Genomic DNA, 12000 nt, shown 5'->3' with positions numbered 1-12000 from the left:
CAATTGCCACCCTCGGCCTCTGCCGACTGCCTGATTCATGATCATCGTTGATCGCTTATTCTTCGTCACGTGCCTTGCGTGCTCCATCACTCGATCCCACGCAGCGCAGATCTTGCATCTAGGGTTCATGTGAGTGGTGCATGGCATAGTCAAAGGTTAAAACACAATTCTCAAAGTGAGTAGACAAACGACCAGTTCGTACGTACGTAGAAATACAACAGTACCACATCAGCGAGCCGTTTCATCTTCTCTCATCAAACAAGGCCGTTCGGTCAATGATAAAACACCAAAACAGTAAAGCAGAACATGCCAGCTCGAGCCTCCAAACGAAAAAAGAATCGAAAGCAAAAGTCGTCGCTGCGCCATTGCCATGCAGGGTGTATCCACGTATGCCAATATCTCCTCGAATCATGCGGCCAAAGTGAATGCCATGCATACGAGCAATACAATCCAACGCCGATTCCAAGAACGCAATGCGAAAAATCTCAGCAAAAACACAAACAATCAGCGGCCGAGGAGTACGTCCGTCTGGACTACTCCCCCTTCTTTCCCCTCCGGCCGAAATTCTCCGAAACCTCCGGGTGCACGACACGCATATGCCGGGTGAGCGCGTCGTTGCGGGAGAATGTCTTCTCCTCGCGACACAAGTGGCAGCGCACCTTCTGCTTGCGGTTGTTGTGGATCGTGTCCTCGTGGCGCGTCAAGTCGTACGGCCGGGAGAACTCGATGTTGCAAGGCTTGCCGGTCGAGGGGTTGATGCGCGCGCACTTGTGAGGGCCGGCTTGGGAGTTGCGCGCCTGGAGGGCTGCAGATGTCATGCCGCTGCCAGACGGGCCGGGGGAGAGGGAGGCGGAGGAGCGCGAGGCTGGTGTGGCGGAAGCCTCGTCGGCGCTGGTGGGCGTGGGGGTGAAGTCGCTTTGCGACTGCGAAGGCTGGGAGCGAGGTTGTCGATGGGGCTGCACGGCCAACTGCGGCTGCTGCGGTTGCGCGCGGTGGACGTCGCGCTTGTGTCGTTGCAGCGTGACGTGGCTGTCGAAGCGCTCGGTGCAGCCGTGGTAGGAGCATGGGTACGTGCCGGTATTGGCGCGGGTGTCTGCGGGTCGTTGCACGCCGGTGAAGCTCTCCTGCGACGACAACGGAGGTCGGCCTTCGCTGACCGACGACTCCATCGAGTTCAGGTGCGCGGGGAACTCTGGGTTCGTCTCGGAGTAGGGCAACCGCGGAGCCGGGTAGCCTTGGTTCTGGAAGGGCATGGAGGATATTTGAGCCTGCTCCTGGATTTGCTGTGGCAAATTCACGTAATCATTCGCCTCCCAGGTATTGGACGGGGCGCGGTAGGTCATCATCTGTTGCTGCGCCGACAGATTCCCAAACGTCGCTGCCCCTTGTCCAGTGAAGGCGGCCGCGCCCCATTGCGGGAAGTCGCCATTGGTGTGTTGTCGGTACCCCGTAGGAATCTGATCCTGGAAGAGTGGCGGCTGTTGTTCGGTGTCATTGTACTCCAGCATCGCATCCTTGGGAGAGATGGTCTTGGTGGATTCCCGACGTAGATGCGCCCGGTTCTTCTCAGCTTCCGCAGCGTCGGCTTTCTGCTGTTGTCGGATGCCCGCCGCCGTCCTAACAGTGCCAGCCTGCACGTAGGGCGAGTTGGGGAGGAAGGGGGATTGCTCGCCCGACATTGCGCTTGCCGGGGAGATGGAGCGCGCCAGGTTCGCACGCTGCAGATGATCGCTGACTAGGTTGGGATGGGGCGAGAGGAAATCCGGTCGCGACTGTACGGGCATAGGCCTTGAGGGGAAGCTAGTATTGTAGACGTCCTCGCCGTATGTATGCGACTTTCCGGCGTAAAATTGTTGAGGATTCGAGTTGGGTTGTCTGTAATCTGTGACGTCGTCGGGGTCAGTTGGAGCTCTCCGAGTCGCAACGTCTTTTGTTCCACGCTCACCATTCTGCGCTGCCTGATTGATCTTGTTGTCGTAGTAGTCGCCGGTGCCAGACTGGGGCGTCGCAGGCGACTCATGCCCACTCGACATCGAAAGTCGCGACGAGTTGTACAGGTCGGGAGGGAAGTCGTCGGGGAGGGTGAAGTCGGGGGTGATACCTTTCATGCCGAACTGTGCGTTGGCGGGTGGGGCGAGAGAGGTGGGAATATACCCGCCGTTGGCGAATGAGGAATCGGCAGGGGTTCGTTGTGGCGTGAAAAGCGAAGTGCCGAAGTTGTTGGTTTGATCAAAGTAATACCGTGCGGGCGAGTGCTCCGCATTTGCAATCTGCGGGAAGGTGGTGATGTTGTTATTGGTGTAGGGTGTGGCGGGCCCGTTGGAGGCGGTTGTGCTGGCCGAGTGCGTGCGCTCGTGTGTGCGTGCTCTTTTCAACGGTCGCGGGTGTGCAGGTGATGCGAGGGTCGCATGCGGCATACTGCCCTGAAACATGTGCGGCGGCCGATCAGTTGGGTGGTGTGCAGGGACGGCACCCAGTGCGGCTTCGCCTTGCCTGCTTTGGTCGACAGGTGGCAAAGCGGCAGAGCGTGGCGGCGGGAAGGAGTGGAGATTGGTGGTGAGGTTGGGCCGGTTGGGATATGACGCGCGCGAGGTCGAGGTGCGTGAGGGGAGCGGGCGTGGGGCGAAGGGGGTGTCGTAATTGCCTCCGGCTGGGATGTGTGGTGCGTTGGAAGACGAAGGTGTGGAGGAGGTGGCAATGTCGGGTTGATATAATGCAAAGTCGGTGTTGTGCGGATGGAAGAAGACGGGAGAAGGCAGAGGAGGGTGCTGGGGGTGAGGCTGTGACGACATTGTCGCGCTGGAATCACTAGACCCCGACTTTTTCTGCCGAGGACCCTGCGAAGCGCTGGACCCAACGCAAAAAACGTGACCGGGAAAGTCGGCTCCGGGCGCTCACATGCGACGAAAGCGCGGGTGGATTGCAAATACAGTAGCGAGCAAGCTTCTGGCCAAAGTATGTCGAATCTGCCGCGTCCAAGCGAGTGACGTGATGAGTCAACGTGCACACTATACGAGGCGCGTGCAGTGGGGGATATGTCGATGGTTTTGTAATGCGCGCGAGCGAGGAGGGAATTGATAGTGTGATCGAAGCCTGCTGCATTTCGCTCGCACCCAACACTCTTTATTGAGATTTCCCCAGTCACGCGGCCCAATCCGGCGATAGCGCCTCGGCGTCGCTGCTGCTGCCGCATCATGAGGCTGTGCACGCACTTCCCTCTGCCTTCCACTCGCTGCACCCTCCCGCTAGCGCCTGCCTGTCTTTGCCTTTTTCTGCTCGACCGCCGGGCCGCGGCCCTGTCGGCGCGGCTGGTGTGGACTGGAATGCCTTGCTTGGTGAAAGGCTGGTCACGACGTGCCTTCCACGCGTTCACCATGCTTGACGAGTGCATGTGGCGGTGCGTGCGTGAGCACTCCCAATCGTCACCACACTGACATCGCACCGCGTGATCATATATTACATCCGCACATACGGATCATAGACCGCTTGAGTAGAGAAAATAGACTCTGCCAAGCCAAGTTGGGGTTCGGGTATGGGGCATCCGAGATACGGCAGCCGTCTCTACGTCCTCCTACTCGAGAGTCCAGATGTGGCCTTCGATCCTGCTCCAGCCTTCGGAGTCGGAGAGCCGCCCCGGTCGCGCACATCCCTTGGCGATTCCCTCACACCCACTCGCTTGCCCGGTGTCCACCGCCGATCATACAAACTGACGCGTCGACTCGCACACGGGTGCAAGGCGTGGGCTGTGGCTGGGTTGCTTCCCTTGGCACACTCCACACGTGAGTCTCCTTCGTGTGACCATCGCGTGTTCCTGACAAAAAGAGACAATGAAGAAAAAGGAACCCTTCGCGCTCTCCGAGATACGGAGAGACGTGCCGCTGACTGCACCGTGAAAAGCCTTCAGTCTCCTCCGCATTATACTCGCTGGGCTGCACAAACGAAAAGTCATCGACCAATCATCGCCGCATCTCGGAGATGCCGCCTCAACACCTAGATCATCTGTGGCTGTCTTGGCGTCATCACCATCGTGATTGGCCAGACTCTGCCCGTTGAGGCGTGTCAGCCACAACGCGCTCTCTTTTTGCTGTGGCTTGACCGCGCCGCCGGGCCACGGGCCTACCTTCATCGTGTATAACGGCTTCTGACGGCTTCCAGCCTTCCTCTCGCGTATGCAGGCCAGCTGAGCTGGAGATCCCAAGCCATTTTCCACAGCCTTCCACGCGAGAGCGGCTTGCGGCAACCACACAGACCCTGCACAATGGTGCATAGACCTTCCATAGTCGGTCATGCTTCCGGAGAAGAAGTCTGATCCTGTGGAAGTCGACTCGGTCACAGCGAGGGCAGGCCTCACACGACAGCCAGCGCTAAGCTGTGCGCCAACCGTCCTGCGCTTGGGTCTGTCCACAGACAACGCTGCAGCAAGTGCAAAAACAAAGACCGAGCAAAACATATCTGGATGACAATCGATCGCGATCAACATTGAAGCAACCCACGCGTCCAGTCCACGGCTTTGGATGCATCCACAATAGGCAAGCCCCAAACGTGGGGGATCGTCGATCTCGTCGATTATTACATCACCGCGGCCTCGCGATGTCGAACCACACCTGCTACACCGCACTCGCTATTACTAATTCTTACGAGGGCACGAGATCACGGATAGCAGAAGGCTGCAATAGGGACACGAATCCCACGCTATGGCCTCCTTATTTTCATAGCAATCCCAACAGACTCAACTTACGGCTCGCTGTGCAAAACTTCGCAATCCGTGAAACTCCGCGCCTACTCAGTGTTGCCAGTCGCTCGAGATTGGGATCCGCCACGAGAGTCCACCGTTGCGCAGCTCGGCAGGCCGGCATTACACAAGGCACGAGACACTGATTATAACAACAACGGCTTTCAGCAATGTCCGATGCGTGAGACTGATTCGCCGCAGCAGCTGTATGCGGATATTGTATCTCGGACTTCTCGCCCGTCGGACGAAAATGATCCCACGCCGCGTCCCGTTGGGTCCTGAAGACCGTCCGTCTAGCCTTCCGAGGACCCCCCACCGGCTCATTCTGTCCGAGATCACATCGCCTGATTCCCACTATAAAGTGTTTTCCGCGTCTTCCGGACCTGATTATACAGCATGCCACGTCGGCAAGCCCATCTCCACCAGACGTCTACGCTATACTCGCCTAAGCACTAGCCTCCACCCTCCTCGGGCGATATGCTTAGATCGAGAGCGAACTAAAGGCAAGGCTGGAGGGGACTTGGTAAGGCATTCAGTAATCACCCTCTAAGCCGATGACTACTCCGCACGGACTTCATGTTGGTCGTCGGCCTCTCGACGCAACGGGCAGTTGTACGACCGTATTGTGACACGACGACGGATGAACACATTACGCCGGGAGCAAGTTTTGATGAAAGACGCGCGGTTGGCACGCCCGTGGGAGATCCATTCGAATACTGCGAGGCGCTGAGGACTATCCGCTCTATCCCGGTGACAGCAGGGCATTCATCTCGCTGCCCGAACTGGCCTTGCGCCCACCGCTTCCCACCCCGCGAGCGAGCACTTCCAGCCTACCGGCTTGGATGCGGTGCTTCTTCATCACCTGCGCCCATTCGGGCTCATGTTCCTCCGTGTCTTCGCCGCCATTGCTGTCATCCTTTTCGTCCGCGTCATCGCCCATCTCCTCCTCCAGTAGTGCAATCATCATGCCGAAATCCGCCCCAAGCCTTCCCAGACTCCCCGCGCAGTAGAGAACCTGCGTCAGCAACGACTCCCGCGCGTGCGTGTCCGTCACATTGGGGAGATATTCGCGAAGGGTGGACGTGAGCGTGCTGACGAGATGCAATGCGAAGGAGGACAGCGGTGATGATAGCTTCGTATCTCTCCCTCTCGCTGCCGCGTCTCGCCCTGCTCTGGCAGTATCTGCGCCCTTCTCAGGCGTCGGTAAGCCGGAGGGAAAGATGCTCTTGTACATCCCGATCACGCTGAAGCTCTGCTCGCGGAAGATCTCAATGTAGCGTTTGAGGTAGCGCTCGCTTTGACTGCCGAGCGCGCTGGCGGAGACTTGTTGCTTAGAGAGTTTGCCGTTAGTGCCCTGCTTCCGATGTGTCGTTTCTTGCTGTGCTAGCTCTCGAAGAGGGTCGAGGGCGGCAAGTGTGGTGTGCAACGTGCGGAGGCGGCAGACGAGGAAGAGAGAGCCTAGGGCGCCATCGGTGCTGTTTGGGTTGGTGGATACACTCAATGCTTTTGCGGATGTTGGCTGAGGTCGATTGAGGATATACCCATCCTCTGCGAGGTCGGGTGCAATTCTTCTCAGCCAGCCAATGGCTCGCATGGCGCCTGCGAGCTTCAGCGATGGACTCTGCAGGGAGGTAATGAGAATGGAGACGAGATTTTGTATCTCGGCGTCTGCCTGCTTGGAAATGCCGCCCACCAGCTCCGAGTGGGGATATAGCGCATTTAAGCGTCGGATATGTGCATGGAGGTCCAATGCCGTGGCGTAGGATGTCGAAGTGGAGGCTGTCGAGGCGGATTGTGCCGATGTGACGGTGGAAGATAGTAGGACAGGCAGATCCAACATGTCCGTCACACGGTCCACGTTCCTCGAGAGCAGCAGCTTCCTCTTCCGTCGATCCAATACCGCGTTCTCGCTACTTCGGTCGTATTTGCTCGCAAAGGCGGTTGCTGCATTCTCGAGGGGTGCAAGGCCATTGTGTACGTCTTTTGAGAGCGATTGGACGGACGGCAAGATTGATGTGAGATCCTCGAGATTCGAGGTGGAGGCGATGACGGCTTGGTGAGAGCGTTTGGAGAGGGCTTGGAGGTTTCGAAGATGAGATTGGGCGGAATGCTGGAGCGAAGCCGGCTCGGTGGATGTGAGCTCGGAGAGGGAGAGTGTGCTGAGGCGGGTGAGGTAGTTTGCCGTTTGGGGGTCGTTTGGAGGAGGGCGTGCTGCTGGTCTATCGAAGTAGGGGGAGAGGAGTTCGTACAAGGGATCCATGTTGGCTGTCTGGCATCTGGTGTGAATCTCGGTCTAACCCGCCATGCCCAGGGGGACTAGTGTCTTTGTGAGAGCATGTGCTCCAAGCATCTTCGACCGACCACCACGACGCAAGCAGAGTGGTTGTTGCTGCTGTTGATTCACCAACAGTGACAAGGTCATCAAAGAGTGCCGCGCCCGCGCCACGTCGGAGTTCGACGCCGGGCCGGACCGCGCAGGCCAAAAGTTCCGGCCGCCACAACTTCATCTGGCCTTTGCACTCTTCACATCCGTCGATTTCCTTTTCATCCTCTGCACAACACAGCAAACATGACTGCTCAAAAACGTGCTGGTGACTGCTGCTGACCCTTCTCATGCAGCACCGGATGTTCATCCGTCCTCGTACTCTTCGAGCGTCTGCATGTGCCTTCCACACTGCTCAACCATGACTCTTCCACTCTACCCGGACGATCTGATCAGGAGCAAAACCGATCCCTCCCGGCTTGGAGTGGTCGACAGCACTCATGGCGACGTGGACTCTCATCACTACCATCCCGACTCCCGACAGGGTATTACATGCGACCCTGACATCCCAAAGCCCGCTTTCAAAAAGTTTCTGAAGACCAGCATCCCTCCATCAGGCTCCGTGGTGGTTGTGTGGCAAAGCAAGTTACAGCCGGAACTCGTCCCGGAATCAAAGCTGGAGGTCTTGGGTCGATCGCTGATCGTTGGCGATGTCGTAAAGAAGGGCGTGCAAGATGCCATGAGCGGCGTCGTCATCAACGCTTTTACCACATGCACCCTCCAGCCGATATGTCAGGTGCCACTGGTCGACATGAACTACGGTAAAGAAGAGGCCACCTTCCTTGGATTCCCTGCGCCAACCGCATTCAACGAGCAGTGGCAAGCGCGCGAACCCGTCCGTCCCGCCCCGATCATCGGCGTCCCAGCCGGCGAGCTACAGTATGCCCACACTCCGCCGACTCACGAGGACATCGTCATCTACAAAGGCTGGATAGGCCGAGTGCTCGACGCGGTAACAATGGTCGCGCTCCGGCTCTCTAACAACAGCGTCGTCGAGGTTGGCGACCACCAGGCGGACTCGTTGGAGGGAGCGTACGAGACATTCAGTGTGGGGGATATTGCCACTACCAAGAAAAGCGCATTGCGGACGGGAAACTGGATCTACGGACAATACAATCCCAAGATCATGCCCGTCGGCACCGTCGTGCATGTTCGTCTCGTGAGTGTCGACGTTGAGTGGTTGGGACGGCGGATTGGAGGCAAAGGCGATGAAGTCGCTCCACCGAATCTGCTGGAGAGGTCGGCGTTGGAATCTTCAGAATTTCATGTGTACGATCGCACGCGGTGGCCGAAATCCACTTCCAGGGCTACTGCGGAACAAACTACATCGAATTCGGAGATTGATGCACAGCTGAACTTACGAGTGCGTTTCCGGGACCTGTCAGGCGCATGCGTCAAGTACGATGGAAGGGACGGCAACGGTAAACTCGAGCGCATCGATCGCAAAGACACGTTGGGCTACGATTTGAACGTGTTCGAGGTGATGAATTTCCAAACAGACGTCGCCGTGCAGTGGCAAGATTTGACAGTCACGCGTGAACGCAGTACCGCCCTGATACCCGATCTGGCCATCGACGATCACCACAGCGTATGGCCTGGCGAAATTGCTCACTCGCCTGATCTCATCCCCAACCCTGACATGCCACACGTACGGCAAGCAAGGCGGGTCGGGATTGTCCAGACGGTCGATGCTTCGGACAGAATGGCGAGGATACGGTGGTGTCCAAATGGGTGCATCCAGTATACAGCGCCCGAAGAGAACTCTGCAGACCCCCCCGAAGCCTTGACTGGCGTAGTGGGTCTCGCCACCGGGGAGGTAGAAGAGGTCAGCTTGTATGATATTGAAGCGCCTGCAGAGCTGAACGTGAGGCGAGGCGACCTCGCTCTGATCACCAACACTAGATGGAAGTCGCCTAGCCCGCATGAAGAAGGGGAAGACCGTGACTGGATCGGTGAGATCGTGGATACGAAACTCGACGGGTCCTTCCTCATTCGTCTTGGTGCGGCAGAGCTCGTGCGAGATGTGATGCTCCAACGAGAAGATTTTGCTGTCGCAGTTCGGTCCGACGGGACGGACGTTGTTGACGAGCCGGAGGATCTTATGAACGTTCAGATGAATTCCGACGGGGAGCTGGAGTATGTCGACGACGATGATATGATGGAGGACCAAGACGACTTTTCTGATGACGACACCAATACCGACACTGATTCCGAGGACGATGAGATGGATGTGAGGTATGAGGACGAGAATGGCGAACCTATGGATATTCTTGACGTGGAGGATGAGGAATGGGAGTCTGAAAGTGAAGGGAACAACGCCGATGCCAACATGGAAGAGTCAGCCGTCCCTCCGCAAGGTGACTCGCCGTCGCTACCAGCCTCAGGAACGAACGACGCCATACCGGCAACAACCTCAGAACTCACCAACCACCCAGAACCATACCTCATTCTATCCACCCCTGTTCCAACAACCCACGCCTTCGCCAACCGTCCTTCTACCATATCGCCAACCCACACAAAACGCACGGCAAAGGAACACCAAATCCTCCGCAAGTCCAACACCCTCCCAGCCGGCGTCTGGGTGCGCACATGGGAATCCCGCCTCGACCTCCTGCGCGTCCTGTTCATTGGTCCCGCGGAAACACCCTACATCCACGCCCCGTTCGTCGTCGACTTCTGGCTCCCACCCACCTTCCCCGCCGAACCCCCTCTCGCCTTCTTTCACCCTTGGCCCGCCGAAAGCGGCACCGGCGCAGCCGGCAGAGTGAATCCGAATCTCTACGAGGACGGCAAGATCTGCCTCTCCCTTCTGGGCACGTGGGACAGCGAGGGGAAGCGCGAGGGCTGGAGCGCGGGGCGCAGCACGCTGTTGCAGGTGCTCGTCAGCTTGCTGGGCCTGGTGCTCGTGCGGGAACCGTACTTCAACGAAGCGGGGTATGAGGCGCTCGTTGGGTTGGAGAGCTCGAAGCGGCCGAGTGAAGTGTATAGCGAGCGGGTGTTTTTGCGGGCGCGGATGTTTGTTGTTGCTGCCCTTGGGGGCAGGGAGGGTGTGGAGGGGATGGAGGATGTGGTGCAGTGGGTTTATAAGCAGCAGGATGGGCTGAAGCTGCTGGAGCAGGTTGTGGGAGATGCGGAGGGGATGTTGAAGGGAGATGAGGGGGCTTTGAAGCGTGCGGCGCTGCCAGTGTTGTCCAAAGGGGCATCGATATCGCTGCTGAAGGTGCTGGAGAGATTGAAGGAGCTGTGAGACGGTGGCAACTATCAACCATTCATGCATGCATGCGCACAACAAGCGCACGCTCCTAGTCATAATCCAGCTAATGCTCTACATCACCGCTATGTAGTCGTTGAAGCCATACGGTCTTGCACACGACACTCTCCCCACAACACCCAGCATAACATCAATACACATTCCCCTTCACTCCCTCCTCTCGTCTCCGCTGCTCCCGCAACTCCCTCTCAACCTTTCGCTCATCCGCCTCAGGATCCGGCTCATCACCCAGCGCATCCGCATGTTTGCCCGTCCCCATCCCACTCTCCCCAACCCAACGCTCAATATCTTCTGGCGTGGGTTTACGTTCCGGAGCCTGGCGGAGGGAAGCGGCTAGTATGTCGTGGCCCGTTTTCGGAGCGCTTCCTTTGGGCGAGACGGCCGTTTGTGTTTTGTTCGCCGCGGGGAAGTAGTCGTTTTCCTCGTCTGAGGGCATTTCGTGCGGGGTCGAGGTCCCTGACGGTCCTGGGCGGGGAAGTTTGGAAGTTTCGGAAGCGAGGTGTGGTGGGAGGGGGCGGATGGGAAGGGCAGCTTTTGAAGGGAAAGGATTGGTGAAGTTGGAGGTATCCGTTGCACCGTCTGTGGAGGCACTTGTGGGCGCTGCTTCACTGCCTAGGGGATGATCGTCTCTGTCGTTCGTACTGCTGTGGGCGGCAGTTGTGATGACGGCTGGGGATGAAGGGGTTTGTGACTGTTGAAGCTGTTGTTCCAGCAAGGGGACATTGGTGTTCTGCTCTGCCCATTGATGAGTCGGTACACTCGGGGGTTCCTCAGGCTCCTTCAAGAAGGCAGAGAGCGTGTTTCGTCTGGAAGGATTGTTCTTAGCGGCCTCCTGTTCCTGTCGCTGTCGCTTCAGCTCCGACCAGGTTCGCAGATTATTCTCCAATGCGTATTTGCCCGATTCCGGATTCTTCTTCATGATGATGAACTCGCAGTGATTGACGTTTCGCAGGTCCTCAAAGTACTCCACCGACCAATGGTACCACTTCATGAGGAAGACGCGACACATGAGTCCATGCTGAAGCAAAAGAGCAACTCGTTAGCAAGACACGCCCGTGGGATCCATGGTCGGCTTTCAGCAACATACAGATACCAGCACCAAGACGCTGGGAAAATCCTTCTCCCCAAATTGTCTCCACAACGACTCGTTGAACCCGCTCACGCGATCATATGCATCCGCCGCGGATTCACCATTGGGTATGCGATAGAAGAAATGCCCATAGTCTGCCCTCTCTTGCCACATGCGTTCCATTGCCGCGCTATCAGGTTGGAAATTGCCAAAGTCTTGCTCACGCAGTCGCGGCTCTTCATACACTTTTATGCGATGTTTGCTGAAAGGTGACGGGCTGTCGGAGGTGTTGTGCGCAGTCAAGGTGCGGAGGATGCCTTCCGTCGTTTCCCGCGCGCGGCGATACGGGGAGGTAAAGATTTGTAGGCTGTCGTCGGGGCGGAGGAGGTGGCGAAGTCGTTGGCCTGCATCTTCTGCCTACGGTCGGTGGTTAGTCTGTAAAGGGCATGCGTGGTTGGAGCAAGGCTGCGATGTACCTGTTTCCAGCCTTCATCCGTCAGCTTCACCCGGTGATCCGGCACCATTTGGTGGATGGCGCGGTTCTTGTTGCCTTCGGACTGCGCATGGCGGATGAGGATGATGAGGCGAGGTTTGCCCATGTTGGA

At 57.7% G+C, this 12000-nt stretch overlaps 5 protein-coding genes across 5 annotated transcripts; 2 read left to right on the top strand and 3 right to left on the bottom strand.

Moving 5' to 3' along the window:
* Positions 1–533: 533 nt before the first annotated feature.
* On the bottom strand, positions 534–818 carry BDY17DRAFT_318769 (uncharacterized protein; the record flags this gene model as incomplete). Its single annotated transcript, XM_033736222.1, has 1 exon — positions 534–818. The coding sequence occupies one exon, from the start codon at positions 816–818 to the stop codon at positions 534–536; it is 285 nt and encodes a 94-aa protein (XP_033586891.1).
* A 2277-nt stretch (positions 819–3095) lies between these two features.
* On the top strand, positions 3096–4142 carry BDY17DRAFT_303630 (uncharacterized protein). Its single transcript, XM_033734608.1, has 2 exons — positions 3096–4042; positions 4121–4142. The coding sequence occupies exon 1, from the start codon at positions 3533–3535 to the stop codon at positions 3992–3994; it is 462 nt and encodes a 153-aa protein (XP_033586890.1). The 5' UTR covers positions 3096–3532; the 3' UTR covers positions 3995–4042; positions 4121–4142.
* A 1332-nt stretch (positions 4143–5474) lies between these two features.
* BDY17DRAFT_255736 (Dor1-like family-domain-containing protein) lies at positions 5475–6992 on the bottom strand (the record flags this gene model as incomplete). The annotated part of the gene is made up of 1 exon (XM_033731553.1): positions 5475–6992. One exon carries the CDS (start codon positions 6990–6992, stop codon positions 5475–5477), a length of 1518 nt encoding a protein of 505 aa, XP_033586889.1.
* Positions 6993–7416: 424 nt separating this feature from the next.
* Positions 7417–10302, top strand: BDY17DRAFT_256067 (uncharacterized protein; the record flags this gene model as incomplete). The annotated part of the gene is made up of 2 exons (XM_033731578.1): positions 7417–7791; positions 7873–10302. The coding sequence occupies 2 exons, from the start codon at positions 7417–7419 to the stop codon at positions 10300–10302; spliced, it is 2805 nt and encodes a 934-aa protein (XP_033586888.1).
* A 154-nt stretch (positions 10303–10456) lies between these two features.
* BDY17DRAFT_313155 (histidine phosphatase superfamily) lies at positions 10457–11994 on the bottom strand (the record flags this gene model as incomplete). Its single annotated transcript, XM_033735687.1, has 3 exons — positions 10457–11344; positions 11414–11812; positions 11872–11994. The coding sequence occupies 3 exons, from the start codon at positions 11992–11994 to the stop codon at positions 10457–10459; spliced, it is 1410 nt and encodes a 469-aa protein (XP_033586887.1).
* Positions 11995–12000: the final 6 nt, after the last annotated feature.

This window comes from Neohortaea acidophila, assembly GCF_010093505.1.
Source record: "Neohortaea acidophila strain CBS 113389 unplaced genomic scaffold BDY17scaffold_10, whole genome shotgun sequence".
NCBI classification, from domain to species: Eukaryota; Fungi; Ascomycota; class Dothideomycetes; order Mycosphaerellales; family Teratosphaeriaceae; genus Neohortaea; species Neohortaea acidophila.
This window is presented reverse-complemented; position numbering and strand designations above follow the sequence as displayed.

Bases quoted from the DNA above. Each gene is read 5' to 3' on its own strand.
- BDY17DRAFT_303630 (XM_033734608.1), top strand. From the start codon at position 3,533: ATGGGGCATCCGAGATACGGCAGCCGTCTCTACGTCCTCCTACTCGAG.